Below are 26,436 nucleotides of genomic sequence, written 5' to 3' on the forward strand. Positions count from 1 at the left end.
ATCTGGTGACGACTTAGCTCCAGAGGTATCTATGTAGTCACTGGCTGACCCCAGATGGGAACGATCTGTTCAAGGATGGGCAAATCCCCATGAGGTCCAGCAAATTCCTGGTAGGCAGTCTTCATCATCATGTTTCAGGTCATTTTACAGACCTCGAGGCAAGTACAAGGTTGGGGCGGGGGGCGGGGTTGGTGATGATCAGAAGACATGGCTTTAGCTTTTGCCATGTGATGACGAGCAAGTGTAGCTATATACTAACCTATCCAACGGGGGGCTGAGGCAAGGTGATCTCCAGGACCCGAACTGGAGAGGTCCCCATCTGTCTTCCATGAAGCATTCCAATGACCCTGCACAATCAGAAAGCTTTGCTGCCTGAAACAGGAATTCTCGGGGGCGGGGTGGGGTGGGGAGAGGGAAGGACAGAAGCTTTCAGGATATGATCATTCTGTCCCCGCTACATCCAAGCCCGAAAGCCCCACTGCTTGCCTTCTCAGGAAGCAAATGGTGGATTTCCTCAGAACCAACTCAGGGCCTCCTTCTCTCAAGCTGACTCTGGTGGCCCATCCCAGGCTGCAACTCTTTGCTTCCTAGGTCAACATCTCTTTGGGTGCTCAGCGCATAGGTCTCAGCCCTGAACCTGCCCTGCTAGCCCTCATGACCACTTTTTCGGCCACCACTGCCTATGGCCATCTTTTGGCAAACATTCCCAGATCTTTCCATGAGAGCTCCAATTTACTTAGAGAGCCTGTTTTCCCTCCGAGTGGAATTTGTTAACTGGAACTCAATTCATACGGACTGTTTTAGTTTTTCATGCAAATCATCCAAAATTACACACCTTGCCCCAGGGATGGGTCCAGGTTTTGTTGGACCTGATCTAGGTAGTATAAAAGCAGGCGCAGGGCCATGGGGCGGCATGCAAGTGATGGGCCCCGAGGCTGAAGCTTCATTAGCTTGGTGGTGAGTCCACTTTTGCCCTTATTTGGAGAACTGAATTCCAGTGAGAGCATCGTGCTTTCTCTGCAGCAAGATGATCTATCTCTTGTGATGGTCTATCACTTGTGAGCAGCACAGTATGAGGAAGAAAATACACACTGGGGACAGAAAGGCCTGGGTTCTGGCTCTTAACTCGCTCTGGGATCTTAAGCATAAAGTTGTCTATCCTCACAGTGTTTCGGGTCCCCCAAAATGGAGGTAACGGTGCATCTTTTATCCACGAGCTTGTGAGGGTTACGGAGATGGCTTTAGTAAAAACCTAACACACATAACACACGTAAAAGTATGTCACACGGGTCACTCGGTGAATGACAAATCAGACTCCTATCTGACACTTGTCGTTAGAATTTGTGTCCTCGACTGAAATCTACCTCACACGGTAAGGTTAGTTAATAACTAACACAAGGCAAGTTAGTTATTTACCCGACAAACGACAGACATAGAACATGCAAGCATATATTCAAAGGTAGTATAAATGTATAAAAACAAGATGCAAAATAGAACCAGGCTTGGTCTGCACCGGGGGCTAACAAGTGTGTTTCTGCACCACTGTGCCGAAGGCATGCGGTGTAACCCAGGTGACAACAATGGCTTAACGCAGCAGTGATAGACGAGGAGCATACGAACCGTTTGCAAAACGCTCAGGTGTTCTTTGCTTCCTCGTGATACATGTTCTCCTCCCACCTCTATCCCAACCCCCATAACCCACCCCCAGTCCCAGCTGAGAATCGCACTCTCCACAAGAATTAAGGCAAAATACTGAGTTTATTCAGTTGATTTGACCAATCACGCTGGATAAAAGTGCCGGTTTCATTTGCCTGGTGTAAAAACGTACTTTAGGTAGGAATACTGACGTAATTACAATGTTAAAAATATGTGTACGTGTAAGAAAGATTCATGAAGGCATTTGATATAAAACATACACAGTATGCTATTTTAATATACAAATGCTTACGAGGAAGTGTTCAGGAGAGTTACAAAAGTAGCATCATTAAGAATTTAGAAAAGTTCATTTTCCTTAAAGGTCACGTTCTCATCCTTTGGGATGTACAGAAATTATGTGGTTTAACACAGTTTTATCCACATTCAAAACACCATGTTTTAAATGTTTTAAGCATAGCATATACAGTACAAAATGTTTCCATAGGAACATAACAGAACCTGTCACTAGTGGCTTCTGTCAGATGGCTCCTGAACAAGGAGCCATTTTTGAGACACCAGTTCAGCTTATTGCTAGAAGATTCAAGTTGTTCTATTCACCCAAAATATGACGACTTTAATTTATACTAGAATCTACCCACAAAGGCTCGAGGAGTTATAATATACACCCATATATACAAGCCAACTATTCTGAGTTAAATGAAGTTCCCGTACTTAAATCAGAACCAAGAATGGTAATTTCAGGCTAACACATTATCCTTGTGGTTGGTATTTTGTAAATGGTGAGCAAAGTGCACAGTGAATGGAATCAGTCACTAGAAACGATCCTGCCATGAACCCTCAGCTCCCTTTGAGTCATACCATCTGAGAAATGAGAACCTTTAGACCTGGCAGCTACCAGGGCGGCTTCACACATCAAACCCATGGGAGCCATGTGGAGTCACATTCATGAGTCACGGGAGCCCACAGGGCCAAGCTAACAAATGGCACAGTTCGTTATCCAGAGCCCCAGTGTAGACTCAGCAGGACCAGCTTCCAGGAGACCAACGCTGAGTCTTGATTATTTAGAGAAAATGATAACATCAGTCAGCCATATTCTAGTGTTGGCGGACCCCGTACAAAGTTGAAATAGCCAGCCAGGGCCCCAAGGTCTATGTAGAGGGAACGCTGTCTCTTTAGCATCTCTGATTCCTCAGTGCTTCCTGTGCATGAAGAATCTGAAAAGGAAAACATTGAAAAAAATAAAATAAATGATCAGGTGACATGTTCAATAATAAATACCTGTTCCTTCCAGCTGGGGAGGGGGGGGAATGCAGGGCTGGGGGGGGGGGTGGTACGAGGAAACTTTGGTCTTAATGAAATAAGTGTTTGAGCTATGGTTTTATTAAAAAATGACAGACTTAGAGTTGAACATTATGGGCTAGTTTCTGTAATATGACACAGACAAAAGGGTTCGAAAAAAAGTCACCGATGACAAGAAATTAGCTAGAAATTCTAGCGTATTTTCCAATGCCCCAGATGGTTCTCTTTAAATACAGTAAAGTCAGACAAGAAGACAATGAAATGCAAATAAACATTCCAGGCTTGACATCTGGGTTTGGACCTAAATGGATTAAGAATGCCACAGATTTTAATAATAAAAATAGAAACACTCTCCGTGCATGTTCAGTGTTCCTGGAATGCATACTGACTTTCCTAAGTGGGAAAGATTCATAGCTGGCAAAGAGGTTTTAGGCAGAGGAAGACAAAAATGCAAGTTGACTTCAGACTCAGTATTTTATCTTGATGTTTCCAACCAAGGACTGATGTGGCTTTACCGTAACCGAATTAAATAAAAGTCTGTTCAGAACCAACAGCAAAACTGCCCTGCTTGATCCGTTTTTAAAGGCACATGATACTCCCTATTGCAAAAAAGCAAGTCAGAGGCAGTTCTCAAGGACTGCGGCTACCTGCATTTGCACTGAACCATGCCCAGATTTGCTGGTCGATTAGCCAATTTTTGTTTTTTTAAATGCTTTTGCTAAACTTCTTGCTTAAATTTCTCAAACAACTCTATGGCACTCGAGAAGTCACTCCAGTTTTTTGTTTCTGAGTGCTTTCGTGCACTCCATCAGAAGTCTGATGCAGACAGAAAAAGAAGGGAAGCAGGGGGGCATCGGGCACAGGAGGGTGTCCATACCAGCAATGTTCTCTGGAAGTTCCAACTCCTTCCTGCTCAGCAGCCTCTTCCGCTCAAGGAGGGCGGAGTCCAGACTCTGACAGCGCGGCTGATCCTCTCTGGGGGGGTTCAGGGCGTCATGTTTTAACAGGTCTGCTGCCCTCGGGCGGTGATTGGGGTTCCTCTCCAAGGCGGCCTCTATCAACTCTCTCATGCTGGGACTGCAATCATCTGCAATATCTTCCAGCGGAGGCGCCTGCTTGTGGATCTAGCAACAAACAAGCTCTCTTAAGCACCAGTAGTACGAAAATACACCCTCAACAGGAAAAGCGTTCCAGTTACCAGGACCTGGAAAGTCGTTTTGCCTCCCACCGCACGCCCCGCACCATTACGGTCCTGTCTTAACCACATTTGCCCGGCATGTCTTAAGAGCCCCCAGATTAAACGAATTCTGTGGGTTAACGATGTTCAAGGGTCACCGTGCCATAACGGGGACGTATCTGCTCTCTCTCGATGGTAAAATGGAAGTTGCAGGGTTCGCTATGTGCCAGGCTGCCTTGGGGATCTATAATCTAACATGTCTTTTCTGAAAGTGGACAAAGAACAGACACAGCTTCTTTGGCTCGGAGATGTATGCTACTCGGACGGTGCTAAGTGGCACTGTAGGATGACACGTATAACAGAATATCATGCAACTGACGCCCAGTGCAGATTTTATTAAATGCCCAGCAACGCATTCTCTGCAGGAATGGGATTCTGCTCCACACGGGAAGAACTTTCCAGTTCCGTCTCATGGGTCACCAGTTCACATCTTCCCCTAGGGTGGGCTACAGGAGGGACGGCGGCTCTCCCGAGCGGGCAAAACTCCCCCGCGCCCCCAGCCCTGGTTGACCCTCTACTTACTATGTACAGGTAGGAGGGATAGGCAGAGCGAGGGTAGCGCTTCACCCAGGGCGGGGTGCCTGTCTGCATGTGGATGAGTGTGGCCCCCAGGCTGTAGATGTCTGCTTTGGTTGAATGACCTCTGCATAGGATCACCTCTGGGCTCATATAAATCTAAAAAAGAAGCAGAAAACATCAGTCTGACTCCCTCCATTTGTCTGGGGGTCCATTTCCCTCAGCCAGTTCTGGAAGCTAGCTCCCCCAGCTTTACCGTATTTATTGCACGCTTCAGTCCTTCAAAAGACTGTGTCACTGCTGTGTTCCCTGATGCTAGGGAGAGTGACACAGACACCCTCGGGGAGCCAGCAACTTTGGCCCGAGATGTCTCTGCAGCCTAATGAAAAGCACCGCTTTTGAACATACTGAACACGCGGCAGCCAAGGACCCACCTGGGACACCCACTCGCCAAGGTTCTGGAAGGCACCCACCTTGGTTTAATTGTTCTATTAAAACACCAATTCCTTGCATATTTAAATGGATACTACAGATCCACTTTTTCACTTCATGTTTGTCATTAAACTGCCGACCCTCTAATGATCTGCAGTAATAAAAGGTAGCAGAAATACCTAGGGTATTAACACCCATCACACGGGAGAGAGAAACTTAAAATAGCATGTAATGTTGTAAAAGTGGTCCTGTCATTGATATGAACTACTTTTTCTTCTTCTTTTTTTAATGTTTATTTATTTTTAAGAGAGAGAGAGAGAGAGAGAGAGCACAAGCAGGAGAGGGGCAGAGAGAGAGAGAGAGAGAGAGAGAGAGAGAGAGAGAGAGAGATTGACACACAGAATCCGAAACAGGTTCCAGGCTCTGAGCTGTCAGCACAGAGCCCGACGTGGGGCTCGAACCCACGAACTGTGAGATCATGACCTAAGTCAAAGTTGGACATTTAACCGACTGAGCCACCCAGGTGCCCCTACGTGAACTACTTCTTATTTCTACCTACGAGGTAGCCGGTGACTAAATATTAAAGGTGTGACATTTTATCACTCTGTAAGTTCTATTTGGTTTCATGCTGGAAAAGTAGGGCTAGTTTCAGAAACAGTTTCTCTAAGAAGCGTTTGCTTCTCAACTTAAAAAAGAAAGAAAGAGAGCAAACACTCGTAGCCAATGATCCATATTTATGGCTGGTACAGACATAAATATAGAGTAAATATCCATATTTAGCATTAAGAAATTTTCATGCTGTCCATCATTTGAATATGGAGAAAGGGGTAAGTGTTCCTGGAATATACTTCAGAGTTAATAAGTAAAACAACTGGCTTACAAAAACTGGGGAAATTTCCCAGTTTCCCCATCCTAACCATCCTGAACAGTATCCTACAACACACTTCCTGGCCTCCCTTGCTCATTCTGTCTGTCTGTCTCACCAAACAGGCTACACTGAGCTCCCTGTTCTCAAGCATTTCCTAAAGTAAAGGCACCACCTTTGCATCCCAACAGACTTTCTTACTAAATATCATCACAAAGCAAAACGACAGATGCAGCGGGAAGGCTTAGCTGTCAATGGAGGATGATCGTCTCCTCCCTGCTGGCTTGCTCTCCTAGGCAAAGATCAGGCCACCTATGGCTCCTTGGCGTGGGCGACGTCAGCTCTGGAGGCTGTCAGTGGTGGATTTGGGGATGCAGCGTCCCACCCACCTGGCGACCTGACCGCTGCCCGCGCCGGGCAGGTCCCCCAGAGTTCCGTGGCTCAGAGCTCCTGCTTCCTCAAGCTCTAGGAGAGCGAGAGCGGCAGGGCATGGCGTTCGAGAACTCTTCAGGCTGGCCGACGGCAAGCATGAAACAGGCCCAGTGGGAACCACGGAAGGCTCTCGGAGACCTGCACCCCCTCAGGCCTGGGGCACTAGAGCAAGGGAACCTGTCGGTTGGGGGTCAAGGCTTCACCTCTCAACACGTGTATCAGAAACAGAAAGAGACTGTGCAAAGTGTGTGTGTGTGTGCGTGCGTGCGCGCGATGATTAATGTGTTAACCTCTATCAAGTAAGACCAAACACAGACTCAGAAGGAAATAAGAACTTTTAAAAAAGAACCATGCTATAAAAGTTGTTCCAATTAGCTATTTGCATTCATTATTTATTCTTTCTCTCTGCCATGTAATTAAAAAACAATAGATTGAACATATGCCAGATTAGCCCTGTTCCGAATCTGAATGCTGGGAGAGAGATCAAAGACAGGTGACCAGTGTTTGCACTCATGAGTTACACAGCAGGGATCAGAAATCATCTCTGGCTATGCAGTAGCCAAGTAATCCAAGTTCCTTTTTTTTGTTTGTTTGTTTTTTTTAATTTTTAATGTTTATTTTTGAGAGACAGAGCATGAGCGGGGGAGGGGCAGAGAGAGAGGGAGACACAGAATCCAAAGCACAGGCCCCAGGCTCTGAGCTGTCAGCACAGAGCCCAATGTGGGGCTCGAACCCACAAACCATGAGATCATCACCTGAGTTGAAGTCAGATGTTTAATCAACTGAGGCACCCAGGCACCCCCCCCCGCCCCGACAAGTGATCAAGTTCTAATGGAAAGTAACTCTGCTCAGTTGACTTTGGCAAATGACATCTTATTGACCCTTTAAAGATGAAGAGTCTTGCTAAAAGCTTTTAATGGTGACTTTACCACCTTACTCATCAAATTTTGACTTGTGAGTACCATACACAGAGAGTAAATGCAGATAGGCTGATTTGAAGAAAGTTGATAACTCTGGACATTAAAGTCAGTTGAGCACTCTGTAAAAAGCAATTTACATTTGCTGAAAATAACTCAATCCAAATACTATTTAAGAGCAAACGCTATGCCATTATCTCACATCCAAGCACACACACTCTGTCTGCTAGAGAATCCCAGAGAAGACATATCTTCCTCCAGCCATTGCAAAATGTTCAATTTGATCACACTGCCGGGAAGAGAAAGGTATTTTCTATCTATAATACCATAAATAGTTTGTTTCTCAAACCGACTCCAGGAAAAAGGGTAGAATGTCACGTATCTGAACTTCTGACTAATGCCAAAATATGCTGAGACATTTCCCAAAAAAAACATGTCGTAAGCATTAAGTCTTAATTAAATTTTGTGCTCTGGTGAAGTGTTCTTAAGATCTGGGGACTAAAACATTCTTTTAAAGAAGTTTACAGTTTTCTCTTCTAAATATTACTCTGCTCACAGACAACTTATCAAGGATCGTTTCTCAAGTATTTTCCGGAATAACTTCAGTACTATCAGCAATTTCTGCCGCTGCCCAGGAGAAGTCTTTGCTTTGAGAGAGTTACGAAAAAGCTCCCACAATCTTGGTTTAAGATGAAGTCTGCCTGCTTGTTTTTATACCGCGGTTGGGTTCAGTGCGCTGAGCCTACCAGCTGGACTAACGGTTGTCATCTGATTGAACACCAAGACTGACCCGGTGATCTTAAGGTAAAGGTGCAGCCAAGGGCCCTCTCCCCATTTGCTGGGGACATTTTCAGCAGGGAGAGAACCTGGGGCTGGGAGGCTCTAATAGTTAAGCACCCTACCGTGGTGGACACGAACCAGACAGGAGGCTTCCATACCCATTTACCTTACCATTTGCATCCAACCCCACGCCCATCATAGTCTACTATGAACTAAACTGTTGCTTTTTGAAGAATTCGGGTAACTTTAAAACAGGTCCCTTCACCAAAGAGTGGGGCTGCTGAAATACCACCAAAGGCATGGTCCCTGCTGGCCTTGTCCAGTGGTCCATCCCTGATACCTACAACAGCCTGACACATAGCTATGCTCAACAGACGCTTGTTATACGAATCAACTGTTCAGCCTAATCATGCGTACGTTAAATTAAATACGTTAGCTGAAAGCTCATGCATGCATCTCATTTACATCCAGAAATGGCTGTGGTTTGGTTTTGCTTTTGCTTGACCACTGACTTAATTATAGCTAGTTTGGATCTTCGAATACAATTTATTTGCGCTATAATAAATTTGAGATTCATTACAGGTTCTCTAGAATGAAAGGTAAGCCTAAAATGTGGTTGGTCCTCAATATATACTATTAGTAACTACGTCAGTTATGGCTATACTTGAACCAAGACGGTAATACAAGTTACACTGAGACTGTATATATATATATATTAGTTATCGTAAAAAGTGACGATATTTAGGCTCCGAAAAAAATTGGTTTAAGTACCGGATCTGTCACTTGCTGAGTAACTTTGGGCCCTTTATTTTAACCCCTCCAAGCATATTCCCTTATTGTAAAATGGGAATCCTAATAGTGTTTGCCTACGAGAACAATATTTACCAATAACGAGGTAATTTGTTACGAGGATTAAATAATATAATTCATTTAAAATGCTAAAATTAGTACTTGGCACAGAGCAAGTGCTCACTAAATATGCTCCAGTGATAATCCTATTTGATGCAATGGTTTTTCACCCCCTTTTCCGTCCTTTCTGCAAGAACGCTAGAACATTTTTTATTTTTACTCTTAAAAAGACATCGACCATCCCTGGGGGAATAGAATTACCTCTGTTCCACGGAGGTCCTTAGGAAAATAGATATCTTCAGTCATTTGAACACTTAGGCCAAAATCCACCAAAACGGCTTTTGTGGACATGAAAACAATGTTGCTAGCTATAAGAAGAAGACAATTTTTTAGTATCAAACTGTCTATATACCCATAAATAAAATAAAAACATCATCCAAAACAGTGAGTCCCAAATCAGAATAGACTAAAATGCGCTCCCCTACCAGGATGATCATATTATACTCAAAAGAGCAGGATAAATCTGGGTGAGAATTTAAGTGAAAATCGCTTCAGATGTGCCAAGAACGCAGTCGATGTGGGTGTAAATGGTTGCACACACTAATAATGCTCAAGATACAATGGCCGAGTCATGGAAACGATTTAAGGGTACATGATGGAAGAGTGGATAAAGAAAATATGATATGTGTGTATATGCAATATAATAGAACGTTACTCGGCCATAAAAAAGAATGAAATCCTGCCTTTCACAACAACATGGAAGAACCTTGAAGATCCAAGTGCAATGACTGAAATAAGTCAGACAGAGAAAGATGAAAGCTGTATGAATCCCACTAGTATGTGCAATCTCAAAACAACTAAACTCATAGAAATAGACAACAGATCGTGATGGCCAGGGGCTGGGGGTTCGGGGAAACGGGTGAAGGTGGTCAAAGTGCACAAAACTGCAGTGGTAAAATGAACCAGTTTTGGGGGTAAAATATACACCGTGGGTGACTATAGTTAATAATACTGTATTGTATATTTAAATGTTGCTGAGTCGATTAAAATTTTTTTTAGTTTTATTTTTTGAGAGAGAGAGAGAGAGAGAGAGAGAGAGAGAGCGCGCGCGCAAGTAGGGGAGGGGCAGAGAGAAAGGGAGACACAGAATCTGAAACAGATTCCAGGCTCAGAACTGTCAGCACAGAGCCCGATGCAGGCCTCAAACCCACAAATGCGAGATCATGACCTGAGTCAAAGCGGGATGCTTAACCAGCTGAGCCACCCAGGCACCCCAAGTCAATTTTAAAAGTTCTCACCACACACACACACACACAAATTATAACTCTGTGAGGTGATGGATGTATTAACTAATCTCATTGTGTTAATCATTTTGCAATATACACATACATCAAATCATTACATCACATACCTTAAACTTACACAATGTTATATGTTAATTAGATCTCAATAAAGCTGGAAAAATATAATGCTTGCGAGCTTGGCTTTCAAATTCTAAGATATAAGCATATGATTATCATGCCACTTTCCTAAAATGAAAAAGTAAAATACCCATTTTTTGTTAAAGTAATAGTTTCACTAGTGCGATTTAGCATTAAATATTAAGGGTTTACAGTGGGTCTCTGTGTTGTATTTCCCACCATCTCTTACCCCTAGAAAGCAGTCAGCGAACGCCTGTTTAACGAATTATTGGCAAAATGGTGTTCAAAATTAAAAAGCCATTTGTTTCCCAAAAACGACTGGACTCTGTGTGTGTTTAAAGTAAATTACTATTTTTGAAAGCCTTATTAACAAGGGCATAGCCAGGACTCAACAGATGTGTGGCTCTAATCTTCCACAACTGGATAATCCTCCTTCCTTATGACTTTGAAAGCTTTAGTGAACCCTATTGCGTTCTAAAACATGTTTCAGGAGCGCAGGGGAGGACAGTGAAAAGTGCTCCAGGGCAGCTGCCCTCCCCTCCACTGAGGATCTTTGGATTAAAGACGGGAGGAGTCCATTTGCCTCCTATCTAAGAGCCTAAAAGGTTCACATGCAAAGGTTACTCACGTTTAATATCATGATGAATCACTTTCTTTGAGTGCAGAAAATCAAGTCCCTTGAGAACATGCTTTGTCACCCAAATAATTTCAAATTCTCTCATTGGTCCACAGCTCTCCAGTTTCTCTAGGACAGACCCTCCCTCGCCTGCTTCCATGAAGAGGTGCACGGTTTCACCCCATAGGACTGCGCCATATAACTCGGCGATGTTCTCATGCCGGAAGCAAGCCTGGATTTCCACATCGGATGGCTTAAATTGATCTACTGGGATCTAGGACACAGAAACTCCAGTAAGATGCTAACCAACCCAGGACAGTGAAAGAATATCTATAATAGAGGTCAACCCACAAACCAGAAGGCAAATAAATGCCCCCAAGGATCCCTCAAGGATCTGCATGAAATTATACTGCCAAGTTCAAATAATGTTGACTTCAAACCTGCATTTACATTATGTCCGCTTTAGGTGATGGCCGGGGCCTGGGGGCTTGGGGAAATAGGTGAAGGTGGTCAAAGCGTACAAACTTGTACAATTCACAAGAAGAAAATAACAACATATAAAGTATTATTTTCATTTAAAATGTAGCAATCCAACCAAAGAATTATCCATGATTGAATCGAAAGGGTGATAATTTCCCATCCATTTTACATACACTTTTTACGGCACCTAGATTTTTAGGCTCTAGCATCAATATTTCAACTTGTCACAAAATAATATGATGTCTTTGGATCCACAGCTCATGCTCTAGCACTGGCCATCTATTCTATGGAAAATCAAAGTTACTAATAAAGAAAAAAGTAGATCTTTCAGTGCAGATGGAAATGGAATGTCTCCAAAATCTAGTGTTAGACAAAGAAAGCAAAATGCAAAAGTACATATTTTATGCTCCCACTTGTAAAAAACTTTTAAGCTATACATACACATGTCCACAGACATTTGGAAAGACACAGAACTCGTTAACAGTAGCTGCCTCAACCAAAGGGGTCTCATTCTTCAATCTACATTCTTTTGAATCTGCTAGGGGTTGTTAATCACCCTGTATGTTCTTAAGACAAAAAAATACAGCTTAAAAATTGAATGTCAGTATTCTGAGAACAACAAAGGTATTTTTTCATGCCTTTTCTGACAAAACTGTACAACAGGGCACTTTGGTTCTAAGCTTTTTCTAAAATGTCCCCAGATTCTTTTAAGACAACTGAGACACGTCTCCTCTAAATGCAACCTTCAAATGGCTTGTGATAACACCTCCGTTTTTTCTTTTGATAACAGATACTCTAGCAAATCTCTATGAAGGAATAAATGAGGCCAGTATATTGGTGAGCTTTTAATTACAATAACATAGACTAAGGCCATAGTCAACAAATCAAAAGTGACTTCAATTTACTGCACTTCTAAAAACCTTTTAAAGTAAACCAGACATACAAAAAAGCACAAAACTGGTTAACTAGCAAATTCAACGAATTTTCAGCTGAACACACCCATGTAACCACCACCTGGATCAAGAAGCAAAACTCTACCAGCACCCCAGGAACCCCTTCCTGACCTCTGCCAGTCACTGCCTCCCAAGAGCACCCACTATCCTGACTTCCAGCAGCATGGATCTATTTAGCCTATTTTGGGCCTTTATAGAAGTGGAATCTCACAGAGCAGATTGCTGTCTGGCTGTTTTGGCTTAACATGTGTTTATGAGTTTCGTCTACATTACTACAGGTATAAATCATGTGTTCTCTTCACTGTACAGCATCCCATTGTATAAAGAGACCATGCTGCAACATCTAGAAACTTCCCAGTTTGGGACTATTACAAATAGTGCTCTGATGAAAATTCTAGTACACAGCTTTTGGTGACCACGTGTACATGCCTATGGGGTGTGTACCTATAGGAGCAGAATTGCTGGGTCATGGGGTGTGTATACGTGCCCAGCTTAGGCAGGTACATGTCCAAAGCAGGGGTACCTCAGCAATGACCGTTTAATAACAAGTGATGGCACCTTTACAAGAATTGACCTATTTAAGTTCATCCCTTTATTATTTTTTATTTTCTTTTAAGTTACTATTTATTTTTGAGACAGAGAGAGAGAAAAGGAAGGAGGGAGGGGGAGGGAGGGGGAGAGAGAGAGACAGGGCATTAATGGGAGGTACAGAATGAGAGGGAGACACAGAATCTGAAGCAGGCTCCAGGCTCTGAGCTGTCAGCACAGAGCCCAATGCAGGGCTCGAACTGATGAACTATGAGATCACGACCTGAGCCCAAGTCAGACACTTAACTGACTGAGCCACCCAGGGGCCCCTAAATTCAGCCCTTTAATCTACAGTCTTGAGAAGCCTGGCAGCTTGCCCAGCTTCTGCTTCCCTACCTGGCCCCTTCCCCAGTGGGTGGGATTAAAGGAGCAGCACACAGATTTGCTCCTGCAGGATAGCTCCCCTCCACTCCACCCTACCACAAGAGGGATGATGATATCCAAGCCGGGTACAGAAGCCAGCGGCATTTTCTTTTTTATCAAGGCAAACTAGAGTAAAACCAACTATGCACTTAAGCAGAGTTAGGGGCTGAACAGCCACAGGCAGCAAGCAAATCCAAAAGGGAAAAAAAAAAAAAAAAGAGACAGCAAAAGGAAAAGAGGATGAAAAAGAGAAAGAGAAAGACGAAGAGAAAAAGAGAAAAGGTGACTTTGGACAGGGCACTCGTACATTAAATCCAGTCAAATGGTAACAACTTCTGAGTAATGCAAACGAGTAAGAGCCACAATGCCGAACATAGGAACATACGAATAGTAAGTACTATTTTTATCTCCATTTTACAGGATGTCTGGTTATGAAGTACATACCAATTTACAAGCCATTCTTTTCTTAGTCTTTATATCTTGTGCTAAGTATACTTTTCCAAACGCCCCCCGAGGTATGAAATCAGAGCCAATATTCCTGTAGGTCAGCTTCCAAGGGATGAGGAGAACATCAGAGTCTATTTGATAGCGTCCATTTTGGGGAGTGATTACCTACAACAACAACAAAAAAAGGTGGGAGGGTGAGAACTTCAGCAAACTCCTTTTCTAAGACACACCCTTCAGACTGGTTACTTTAGATTGCATTCCTCCACGCAGTGTTTGAAATTAATGTCACTGTTGTGTAATCCTAACAGTGTACAGAGACTATATTTAGAGCTGCAGCAAGACAGAGAAAGCATGTAACAGAAACACATCCCTGGTCGGACCTGATCGTATTTCCACCTACTGGTGAGTAATTCATTGTCAAACAAAACTTTAAAAATTATTTATCGAAGGGAGCATGACTACAGCGACCAAAAGGCTGAAAATAAAGATTGCATAAATATAAGCTATGACTGCAAGTTGACTTGCTTCCAATTAAAATGTGCTAACCTGTTAGTCCGCATAGCTATTACTCACACATGACGCATACAGAGAGAGCGTGGAAATCAACTGGTGATCGTGGAGGATTCTGGAAAATAATGTGGTATGCCAGAGCTATGAGTTGACAGTGCTGCGTAAATAAAGTAAGGGCAGAATTATCCCTCATCTACTCGCCCACTGAATAATTTACTGAGCGCAGATTATGTGCTGGCCACTGTGTTCGGTGGTGAGGAGGCAGCTATGAGACCCTTAACCTCCAAGAGCTCCCGAGCAGGCAAACACACTGGGAGTTTCAAAACCAATCGATTCAAATATTAAAAGAGATGAATCCCGGGGCACCTGGGTGGCTCAGCTGGTTAATGGTCCAACTCTTGATTTCAGCTCTGGTCGTGATCTCAGTTCGTGGGTTCGAGCCCCGTGTCAGGCTCTAAGCTGACAGTGCAGAGCTTGCTTGGGATTTTCTCTCTCTCTCTGCCCCTCCCTAACTTGCGCTCTCTCTCTTTCTCAAAATAAATAAATAAACTTAAAAAAATAAATAAAAGAATTGCATCCTGGTAGCAGTGTGGACTGCAAGGGTATGTGCTTTTGTCAAAACTCAACAAACTGGACAATTAAGGTCTCTGTATTTTGCTGCACATCAAGAATATCTCAATTGTAAGAGAGCAAAAAATTACAAGGGGAAATAATTATAAGTATAATGAAAACAAAGTAATAAGATAGTCCACGGGAATTATGACCTGGAGCACATGCCTAAAACAGGTTTAAAATATTCTTTCAAGGGATAAACGGTCTCAAAAATACAAATTTTTCCTCACTGCAATTAGCAGTATTAGGACTTCAGTTTAAGAATTCAGGAACTATGAAACTGTCGTGACATTAAGTTATTTCAAGTGCAGAAGAGGCCAAAGGGGAACGTGGACCACATGGGAAAAGAATGAACACCTGATTCATGTGCAGATGCGTGGGCCTGTCGTAAGGTCACTGCTGCGGGAATAGTTCTAATAATCCCAGGGTTATTCATTCCGTCTCCATTACCGCCTATCTTAGCTGCACCCCCCCCCCCCAACAGATGCGTGTGCTATTAGTCAGGCAGTGAAGCAGAGGACAGCTCCAATACTAAGAAGTGTGAAGTCACTAAATTTAAAATGAAATATTTCCTGAGCACTCCCCGGAGCCAGCTCCTGCACGGAGTCCCAGCAGGAAATCGAATACGAATACTTACGACAGCCCATAGACTTGCCTCGTTTGAAATATGACCTCCTTTCGAGAAGTGTCTCACCTCCAGTGACTGGAGGCCTCTTTTTACAGCATGCTAAGAACGTGATAAATTTAGTCCCTTTCCACATTTAGACAGAACCATACCCACGGCACTCCACTGTACATGCTTATTGCTTCTTTCTTGTTATTAAATATTTACATATCCCACGTCACCTAGACTCCAGTTATCCACTTCAGGGTATCATTCGCCTTCGTAGAAGTTTTACTTCTGTCCAACTTTGTTATAACCCAACCTGATCCAAGGGATAAAGGAGAATAACAGCAGCCGTATGTTGGGTGATTAATTTAAAAAAATTTTTTTTAAGTTTATTTTTGAGAGAGAGAGAGAGAGAGAGAGAGAGAGAGAGAGAGAGAGAGAGAGAGAGACGGAATCCAAAGCAGGCTCCAGGCGCCGAGCTGTCAGCACAGAGCCTGACAGGGGGCTCGAACTCACGGACCATGAGATCATGACCCGAGCTGAAGTTGGACGCCCAACCGACTGAGCCACCCAGGTGCCCCTGTTGGGTGCTAATTATAAACCAGGCACTGTGCTGCGGCCTTATCAAAGGCTCACAACGATCCTGTGAGGTAAGTATGATTTTTATCTCCATTTTACAGATAAGGAAACCTGTTTCAAGAAGTTAAGTAACTCACTAGGCAATGGCAGAGTCAGCATTCGAACTCAGGTCTGTCTGACCCCAAAGCCACAGCTCTTGCGTGCCTCTGATCTTCTAGAAGACTGGAATTAAAGCTAAGCCATGATCAAAAGCCAGTTATTAAAAGTCTGCACTCACAAGTCACTGAGCACTTAGCCTTCGCCTCTTTAGAGGGAATACCGCCAAGTTCCTCCGGCCCTATTTTGCAACCTTGCATGTTCTGGGGACCCTCCTCCGAGGGCCGGTTCTCCTTTGATGATAAACCCCGAAACACACAGTGTGATACGCAAGCACCAACTAGTCTATAGTTCTGCAAAGTCCCTGGTTCTTCCCCTGGCCCTAGACCTTCCCTTATTTGGGTTTGCAATGTTTTTTTTTTTCCTTCTTCTTTTAGGGTCCCTGCAAGATAATCTTCTGGAAGTCCACACTGCTCATCTCTTGCCAGTTCTTCAGCTTACCAAAGCCACCATTAAGTGCAGACATATAAGCACGCTTTGGATCTCCTTCTCCAGATCAGTGACGCTCAACAATACTGGGCCCAACAGCAGGACTTGAGAAAAACTCTTAGGTATTTTAAGAAGAATAAACTCCGTAGGGAGCCTGTGTTTATGGCTGCTACAACACGAATACAACTTAGAAGAGGCATATTATGGGGAACACAGGCAAAGCTGGCTCTTTTCCACTCTGCTGATCGCACAACAAAGGGACTGCCACATTCAGGTTCTGGGCTGTAAGACAGGCACTGACCCAGGCTGGAGTTCAGAAGGTGCTGCCCAGGTGACAACGACAGTTAATGATCCAGTGAGTGACAAGTAGCACAATGAGAAGTGTTTGGGACGGAGGAGAGAAGATGTGGGGAACATTAAAGTTTCAAAATACTGGAAAGACTGGGGCGCCTGGGTGATTCAGTTGGTTAAGCAACCGACTTTGGCTCAGGTTGTGATCTCACAGTTCGTGAGTTCGAGCCCCATGTCAGGCTCTGCGCCACGGAGCCTGGAGCCTGCTTCGGATTCTGTGTCTTCCTCTCCCTCTCTGCCCCTCCCCGGCTCATGTTCCGTCTCTCTCTCTATCAAAAATAAATAAACGTTAAAAAAATAAATAAATAAAATATAGGAAAGACTGTCCTAAGGAAGGAGAGTAATAGCTGTGGACAACAACGGCCATGACAACAGCTGGCATCCTTTCAACACTCACAATACATAAACAGCTCACGTGCCTTCGTTGTTTGTCCCACACGACACCCCCACAGAGTAAGTGTTACGATGCTGCCCATTTTACAGATGAGTCAACTGAGCCATCGAGGGGTGTAATGACTAGCCCCAAATCACAGAGCTAAAGCCAGAGCTGAAATACACACCCAGGCACTTTCATTCATGGGCCTGCACCCTCACACTACCCAACATATACACTTTTTTATGGCTGAAAAGTAGGACTAGGGCTAAGGGGACTCAGAGATTTTAGTTCTCTAGAAGGCAGGAAGGACTTTCCTACAATCGGAACGGGCTAAGTATGAAACTTAATGCCCCAGTATGCGATCAACTCTTCGTCACGGGACATTTTCAGGCACAGACCAGAATGTTCCAACAATTATTGGATAGACCGGGATGATTCCAGCATCAGACAAAGGGCTTGACTCAAGTATCTTTAAGGGTTTTTTCAGGCCTGAGAAGCCAAGAGCGAGCCCTCTGGGGCCCTGCAGCGCCCATACAATCACCAATGAGTCTGGTGGTGGCAACCCATTTTCGGTTATTCATCCCCCACTCCGGTTACGAATTGTCTGGAGTGTAAACAACTCACAGCACTGTCCTACAAAGCAATGCCCAGGTTAGTCTACAAAAGCTTCTTCTCCAGGTCCTGCTGGACGTGGGTGGAATCTTTATGAATATTATTTTTAGAAAAACAGCACGCACTTGCATACGCGTGCAGGCCAATTAGATGCCTAGGCTGGGGGATATTTTTGCAATTCCTGGTCCTCCGCCCAGTCTCATTAACTCCACGGGCTTTACTGTTGTTGGTTGCCAGAAACACACGACGTCTCCATGCCTCTGGGCTTTCGTATGTGCTATTCCCTACACCTGGAACACTCTCCTCCTCTCTCCATCCCCTTTTATCTGGAGGACTCCAGCTCGAGAGCTCAGGCACCAATTCCTTGTAGAAGCCTGTCTGGCATTGTCTCTTCCCCCTCCCCACCCTCACGGCTATGTAAAGTCAAGGCGTCCCGTCTGAGCAGCCCCACTGCAATCAAGGTGTAGTTGTACTGGGAAGTAGCACGCTGCATTCATTGTAATTGCCTGTTTACTTTTCTCCCACATTCACCAGACAGTAAGCTACCCGAGAGCACAGATTCTTCCATACTGGATCTATAGCACCTGGAAAAGTACCTGATACGCTGTAGATATTTGACCTACGTCTAGCGAATGAATGGATGAATCCTGGAAAGGAAAGCATTTGGTCCATGTGTAGATGCACTTCATAGATCAATTTGACTTCGGAATCTATCCGGCTGTTAGATAATTAGCTATCGTTTTTTAAAGCAAAGAGACAGCAGTAAATGAAGCCCCGAGTGGAAAAGCTTTGATAAGGGTATTAGGAGGAGGGCCACAGGAAGACAAAGGTCTTACCCAGGGGATGGTTCCCAGGGGAGCACCACATGCGGATGAATGGGAGTCAAAAGCCGGCTGTCCCTCCTTCCTCATCTTGCCTCCGACTGCCAAAGACCAAGCACTGCAAATCACGATTCCTAAGCCATTATTTATAAAGCACGAGCCTGGCATAGGTTACTAGCAGTCATGGGAGGTATCCGATTCTGAAGCTTAGTGACAGAAAAGTCAACCACAGCCCCGAGAGCCACTGACCACTGGGCTGATTTGCCCAGGGAGGCCTGGTCTACATTCCTGTGGATTTTAAGGTTCTTCTGTTATTCTACTCCAGTTTTAAATCTCCTTGCTTTATGTTCTTGATCATTTTTAAATTGAAAAGCTTTCTAAAGTCTTAAAGGTCCCTGCTTTTATCATCTGTCCTATTCTTAAATTTTCTCCTGAATAAGCATCCGTTCATTTATAGAGCACGGGCCCCATGGCAGGGACTGGCAACATACTACTCTCAGCCTTTGCTGATAGAATTGCTACTTCCTTTTAATGTCTTTGTTTCTCCCCTTTTCTGCATTGGCTCCCCCCCCCCCCCCACACTCAAACCCTTCCAGAAGCTGTTTCTTTGTATTCTTTATAATTTTTCTGAATTCCTTTCTGTACACCCCCAATGAACTTCTATGGCCCATCTCTCATCAATCTGATGGACCGGAGGAAATGTTCCTAAGTCTCTGCATATTTATAAGCAAAAGAATTTTGTGTATTCTGCATGTGTTCCCTTAAAATACCCATCTTAACATATGCGTAGATTAAAAAAACATACGATTATTTCTCATTATAGGTACTTTTTAACCAGAGCTCTCCACCTAAATTTTAGTTAAGAAAACACGTAGTGCTCCTAGCTGAGGATTACCTCCATGTAGAAGAAGAGCTAATATTATCAAGGTAAAGTACTTCGTCAACTGTTACATACAACTTGGAACCAAAACAAGTCACGCAAGGATGCAAAACGTAACCTTGCTCCAAACTGAGCTAGAGCTGAACACGACTGGTTTCTAACAAAACAGTATACTACAAAGCTGACCTAAATTACTGTGTTGTTTTTTAATTGAATGTAGTACACGAAACAAAAAAAAAAAAAAGAAAGAAAGCAAAACCCAACAACGAAATAATTAAGTACTTTGTCCAGACTCTAATCATTCAACACTGACCTTCCCCCGACATTATCCATTTTGCCACACAGATGCACCAAAGGAAAAGGAGTTACTTTCATTAATATACACATTTTGCACATTATTACCTCCTCCTTTGCCAATTGTCCTTTTTAAAAAACTCAGTGACTTTTACCCAGCACCTATATTCACCTCTGACCCACTAAGACTGCCAGAATCCCAGACCCACCCAAACACATCATCTGATCAACTTCTGTGACAAAGTACTGTCACAACATTTTGGATTATTTGCATACCTGGTATGACTAAGGAGGTATTTCATTTGTCATTCATACTTTGCCAATTAAAGAGAGTGAATCTGTGGATAGCTATTTATGGCCTGCAAACTACATTTCTGCAAGAACTCAAGTTAGCCAGTATTAACATCGGGACATTCCCAAGATGTGACAAGAGACGAGCAAAAAATTCAGCTTTCAAAAATATTAATTAAAGTCTGCATCCCCCTCTCAGATGAAGGATTCTCATTAAGGCTTTTTCTTCTGCCTAACTAACGAATGAACTTGCTAATGAATTGTTAGGTTAAAATATGTTCTTCTTAATGGCCTGTTTGTACAACGGACAGATGGAAAAGGTTCTTTAAGTGGAACTCCTCATGAAGACCTTTCCTGCATCTTTAACACAGAGGTGATTCTCACGGACACCACATTTTTAAAAGTCATACCTGGCAGCCAGTCTAAGCCTGGTTCAAATGCCCCTCTGCATTAAATGAAACTGCCGTAGCAAAGCTGAACCCACAGCACTCAACGATCGGGGAAAAAACATACCATATTTAATAAAATTCCAGATTCCTGTGGTCGGTGTCCGTAAAAACGCTTTGCCGTGTTGGATATATGGTTTGCAAAGGCAAGCAAATCCTCCACGGTGCCATATCTGACGGAGGACAACCAAGGCACCTCCTGGCCACTGAGCAGCAGAGATTCTGAACGCTCCTCATTTTGATTACTGTCTTGACACATGGTCATCAGACTGGGCTCATAAACCGCTGGCTCTTCACTCGTGTAAAGATTTTCCATAATGTCTATGACATCGGACACGTTCAAGTGTTTAATTAATAAATCGATCTCTTCTTTATCGTCACTTCCAGTGCTCATGTACTCCATCACTGTTACGCTTTTTAGAGAGTCTGCAAAAGAAAACACGAACGCTTAGTGACGGTGTTTGTATTTGCGTTTAAGATCAATGGGAAACGGACATAAAAGGATCGGGAACAGGCTTCCATGCGCCTGTTGGTGAAAGGAGGGCTCTGTGTCAACAGTGTAAATTCAAGTTGACAGTGAAGAAAGGGACCTTAGATAACCTTCAGTCCAGCTGTTCGCTTTACAGAGGGGAAACCTGAGATCCAGAGAGCTTACTCCTTACTCACTCACTCACTCACTCACTGAACTGGTGGCATCAGCTACAGCCACTGGAAACAAACCTTCAGGAAATACCAAGGCTCCTGGCCCTTGACAGCTTCCAACCCTACCATTCCCCACGAGACCAACCCTCCCCGCACAGATCTCTGTGGCTTCCCAGCCTTGGGTGACTTTAAAGGAAAAGAACAATTTTATCAAATTCAGGAGCTCACTTGGCAAATACAATTCAGGCCTTGGAGCCAAAAACATGTAAAACGGATTCTAATGTGAGTAAGCTGATGGTGACAGGTCAAGTTTCAGGAATAATTCTGATGCAAATGAGTTAAACAGCTCCTGTAGACTGGGGACCACAAGCTTCAAATCCTACCAGCCAGGAGTGTGAGAGAGGGGAAGATTTCTTTTAGCCTGTGAAATCAGCCGTCCCCTCTTGAGACCAGAATTCCTTAACAGCACAAAGCGTGTATCTCAATGGCCCAAGAAAGTTAATCTAATACTTAGATTGATCACCCTCTAGAAGTTGTGGTGTTATGGAGAGGCCTGCAAAGCCTAATCAGTCCTAAGCAAGACATGGGTAAGGCCAGCTAACTACATACCTGCTAATATTGTATTTCAGTTCTTATATGCAAATTGAGGGCTACACCTCGGGATCCATAAATGAGAAAAAGAAGGTAAAGCAAGGGTAAAAAAAAAAAAAAGAGGCTGTTCCTCAGGATTTTAGAACAACTCCGTTCTAGCCAGAGGATTAAAGATAAAAGGATTTACTTAAGACATCTAAGAGAATTCAGAGGCATGAATGTCTCCCTGAACTATTGTGCTCCTGAAGGCACAGCCTCTCTGAAAGATGTTTCTGGCTTTTTTCTTTTTTAATATTTTTTTAGGTTTATTTATTTTGAGAAAGAGAGAGAGAGAGAGCAAGGAAGAGAGCACAAGTAGGGGAGGTGCAGCCAGAGAAGGAGTAAGAGAGCATCCCAAGCAGGCTCCTGACTGTCAGCGCAGAGCCAGATGCTGGGCTCGAACCCATGAACTATGAGATCACGAGACCATGACCTGGGCCCAAATCAAGAGTCAGACACAACTGACTGAGCCACCCAGGCGCCCCCATGTTTCTGGTTCTTAAAAGCACAACCGTTTAACACCTTCAACACTCCATGCTAAAGCCACGGGCCTCCACCTAACTGGAGCTCAAGTACAAAGCTCCAGGAAATGTTCTACCTCGGGGACCCACCTGCAACACAGGAACCCACCGTGGGCCTCGGAGTGAATTTCATTTGAGAAAAGAACCAGGCAATCGGGTGTCGCTAGTCACTTACTCCATGACCATTTTCTGCTGCGCAAGTTGTGTCGGCAGAGAGCAATCCCACACCCTGCAGCCTGATGCTCCACTTGGCTCAGACTGCTGGGGATGGGCTCCCAGCCCTCCTTCACTGCCTCCCGACCTTGGGCAAGCACCTGAACCACTCTGCACCTCTACTTCCCCTATCCGCAAAATGGAAGCATAACAGCACCTACCTCATAGGGCGGTTGTGAGGTTTAAAGAAGTTCAGGTGTGCAAGGTATCTGCTGCACGGTTAATAAGCTCTGTCATCTGTGGTTGCTGGTCCCTGCATAAAAGAAGTACTGAGTAAGACTCCTGGCTTTGCAGATACGCTTGGGCCTTTCTTATCTGTAAATGGGATGTGGCTACCAATCCCCGGGGCTTCTTCACTTTTTTTTTTTTTAATGCTTATTTATTTTTGAGAGAGAGAGAGCTTGAGACGGAGAGACAAAGTGCGAGTGGGGGAGGTGAAGAGAAGAGAGGGAGACACAGAATGAGAAGCAGGCTCCAGGCTCTGAGCTGTCAGCACAGAGCCCGATGCGGGGCTGGAACCCACGGATCGCGAGATCATGACCCGAGCGGTCAAAGTCGGGCGCTCAACCGACTGAGCCACCCAGGCGCCCCCACGGTTAGGTTCTAAAGGCTGTATCTAGAATAAGAGACAAAGTTAAAAAAAAAAAAAAAGGTAGAAACCTCTGAAATGCTTTGATAGCTTGTTACCACCACAGTTATATCTAGAGAGCTCCTCTCAGAGACCTCCCTGTGTCTTTGAGAGAGACTGTGATGCAGGCTCTTGGAGTCTTGAGTTACGAAAGGAATTTCTTAGGTTAATGGAGGAACATTCGCCTTTAATTTCGTTGGGCCATTCAGTTGCAGTTTCAGCCCGTAGAATTTACTGAGAAAAGGAAGTTAAAGCAAAACCAGCCTGACTGAGGACCCCCACTGGCTTGAAAAGTTCCAAGGCTCCTGGACTTAGCAAATGGCTGACTGGAGAGAAAATAAAGTTCCTAGTAGCAACGTGACTCAGGAAAGAAAGAGAAAAAAAAGCCCACGCAGTTTACAAGTCAGATGATCCAGAGAGGAAAGACAGGTTTTGATTTTTACACTGTGCAGAAAGTCTCAAGCATTCATACCCGAAGCCTAAGAGGTTTGAGTGCACACACTCCTAAGTTTCCTGATGAGGGAGGGGGGAAGGAAGAGAGGAGGAGCAGAGGAGAGGGAGAGGGGGAAGGAGAGAGGGAGGGCAGGGGAGGCGGAGAAGTGCAGGACACTGAAGCCAGGCCTAATTCCTTAGCAACACAGCCTCCTGCCACGCAAATCAGTGCACCCCAGCAACCCCAGGACCCGGCAGCCTGCTAAAAGCCCCTGCTAAAGCCTCAGCACTTTCAGGCCTTAATTAAGCAGACAACACACTTAATGATTTCGGAGTTCTACAGATGACTACCCATGTAGAAAAAGCGTGGCTTGTGAAGCTATTCTATTTCACCAATAAAGACTCTCCCCCACAGAGGTTACTATAAAAATCCTCATGACGCCCCCACCTGTCAACGGAGTGGACAAATACAACAATCTTAGATATGGAGAAATGGGCAGATACAGCCCAAATTATTTGCTTTGAATTATTTCAGAAATCAGCAAGAGGAAATCCTATGCTAAGCATTAACCTTACCCTCTTGGCTGCTTCTATCTATGTAAACAAAAGTTGAGAAATCCCTAGCAAGTGTGAATGAAAAATGGCCAAGGTTATCGGCATATGCCTCTGCCTAACAAAGGATAATTACACCTTGAGTTACCTCCCACTCGAAAGATTTTTCTGCCAGTTTTCGGTACATTGCCCCTCGGGGCCCACCTTATTATATCTATCTTCTCCAAAAGCCCCAGAATTACACATTCTAGCTGTAGACGAGCACAGCCAATCTGCTTCCAAACCTCTAGATACCTCAACTATCCAGTTTGCCTTATAAGAAAGAAAAAGTCCTAAAGGGCCATCTGCCGGAAGTAAGGCATACAAACCTCAATCCATCAGAGTTGGGATCAGATTATACTCCACTTGGCAAATACGTGAGACTCAGGCTACAGACGCCTAATGCAACTGTAGTAGTGTTTCTTTCCCTGTTTTTATTAGGAGCACTTCTTATTTCTGTGCCAAAATCTCTTCCCGAAAGTGAAATAGACGTTTCTCTTAAAGACACCTCCTGGCCTTCCTTGTCAACTTTTGGGACAAGCCCTATGCACGCCGTTCTTTCTAAGCGTCGTTTTCCGCCCAGACACAGAAGAATTTCGGAGCTCTGATATCGCATGACCAGCGGGAAACATCCGTGAAATAACTTTTTCCTTAACACTCTCTCTTAGACCAAAAGCCCAGCATTCGCGTTCTGCTACAACGACCCTTTAATCGCAGAAGAGCGTCCGGGTTACATAAGCACGAAATTAAGTTTCAGCTATTCAAAAAGTTCTCTGCTCCGCCAACCGCCAACCCCGTCTCCCCTCCTCCTATTCTCCAAAGCCCGGGAAGCCTACCAGGACTTGTAAATGATAAAAGCCCCCACGATTTGGGCGGGCGGCTGCCGGGTCTCCAGCCTCCGAAGCGCACTCGCCGGGGTCGGCGGGGAGAGTGCGGCCGGCCGGGCGGCGTACGCAGCGGGAGGCGCGGTGACAGCGGGTCTCTGCGTCCCAGCGCACTGCTCGGACCTACCCTGCTCGCGCGCTAGGGATCCGGGAAGGAGGAGGAAGGGGGAGGAGTCGGAGTCTGCACCCCGTGAGACCCTTGCGCAAGGTGCTTTCCAGCTGTGCCGGCTGCAGCCGGGACGCGCGAACCGCGGAAGCGCAGCAGCGCGGGCGGCGGCCACGCCCCCACCTCCCAGAGCCCCGCAGTTTGCCCCCCAGTCGGAGGTGGGGGGGGGGCGCGCCACCAGGAGGGCTGCGACCACAAAGACCCCCCCCCGGAAGCCCCCGAATGCAGGGTTACCTGGCGGACGGAGCGCTGCAGCCGCGGCCCCACGACGGCTCGGTGCGCCGCTGGTGGCCGGCCCACCGGAGTCGGGCGCGCAGGGGCAGCCAGATCCGGCGGCAGCAGACGCCGGAGCCAGGGCGATCGGCCCCAGAGCGTGGCGCGTCGTCCGGACCCGAGCGTACCAGTGAGCGCGGGGCCGCCAGCTCAGGCCGCACGTCCTGGCCGCCCTCGTCGGCCCCTGACTCACGGCGTCTGAGCCGGCTGAGGGGCGGTGCAGCGGACGCCAGCCGCCGCCTCCCCGCCTTTTCCATTTCCCCTTTCACTCCGTAAACAGAAAGAGACTGCCGCGTTGCGGGGAAGCCGGAGCCCCCGCTCTGGGAAATTCCGTCCCCCCCCCCCCCCCCCCCGCCCCGTTTGTCCTCGGGGCGCCCGGGCGGAGCGGAAGGCGGGACTAGGGAGGAGCGGAGCGCCGCGAGGGGAGGGGCGCTGGCGGATTACTGGAGTTGGGACTCGCCACGCCACCTGGGGAGCGCTACCCTCACCCCCCCCACCCCCCATCCCGGACTGTAGCCGCGGCTCCCGATGGTGGCCTGCGACACCTAGGGATTTTCCCTCGGGCTGGGGACCCGACCACCTGGTGGCGTAAGATGCCCCGCGGCCGTGTCACTGCACCCCTTCCTAGTCCCGGAAAG

At 45.4% G+C, this 26,436-nt stretch overlaps 1 protein-coding gene across 4 annotated transcripts; it reads right to left on the reverse strand.

The window, feature by feature from the left end:
* Window positions 1-1,739: 1,739 nt before the first annotated feature.
* MAP3K8 (mitogen-activated protein kinase kinase kinase 8) lies at window positions 1,740-26,102 on the reverse strand. Of its 4 annotated transcripts, XM_042991315.1 has the most exons (10): window positions 25,312-25,486; window positions 24,805-25,180; window positions 22,986-23,077; window positions 20,886-21,244; window positions 13,849-14,016; window positions 11,033-11,294; window positions 9,245-9,351; window positions 4,715-4,867; window positions 3,833-4,079; window positions 1,740-2,870 (listed from the first exon to the last, which is right to left on the reverse strand). In XM_042991315.1, exons 4-10 carry the CDS (start codon window positions 21,219-21,221, stop codon window positions 2,740-2,742), a joined length of 1,404 nt encoding a protein of 467 aa, XP_042847249.1. In that variant the 5' UTR covers window positions 21,222-21,244; window positions 22,986-23,077; window positions 24,805-25,180; window positions 25,312-25,486; the 3' UTR covers window positions 1,740-2,739. The 4 variants fall into 4 exon arrangements, with proteins under 4 accessions (XP_042847249.1, XP_042847247.1, XP_042847248.1 ...); XM_042991313.1 differs by lacking the exons at window positions 24,805-25,180; window positions 25,312-25,486 and adding an exon at window positions 25,760-26,102; XM_042991314.1 differs by lacking the exon at window positions 24,805-25,180.
* Between the last annotated feature and the right edge of the window lie 334 nt (window positions 26,103-26,436).

The sequence above is a fragment of the Panthera tigris genome, chromosome B4 (genome assembly GCF_018350195.1).
Source record: "Panthera tigris isolate Pti1 chromosome B4, P.tigris_Pti1_mat1.1, whole genome shotgun sequence".
In the NCBI taxonomy this organism is placed as follows: Eukaryota; Metazoa; Chordata; class Mammalia; order Carnivora; family Felidae; genus Panthera; species Panthera tigris.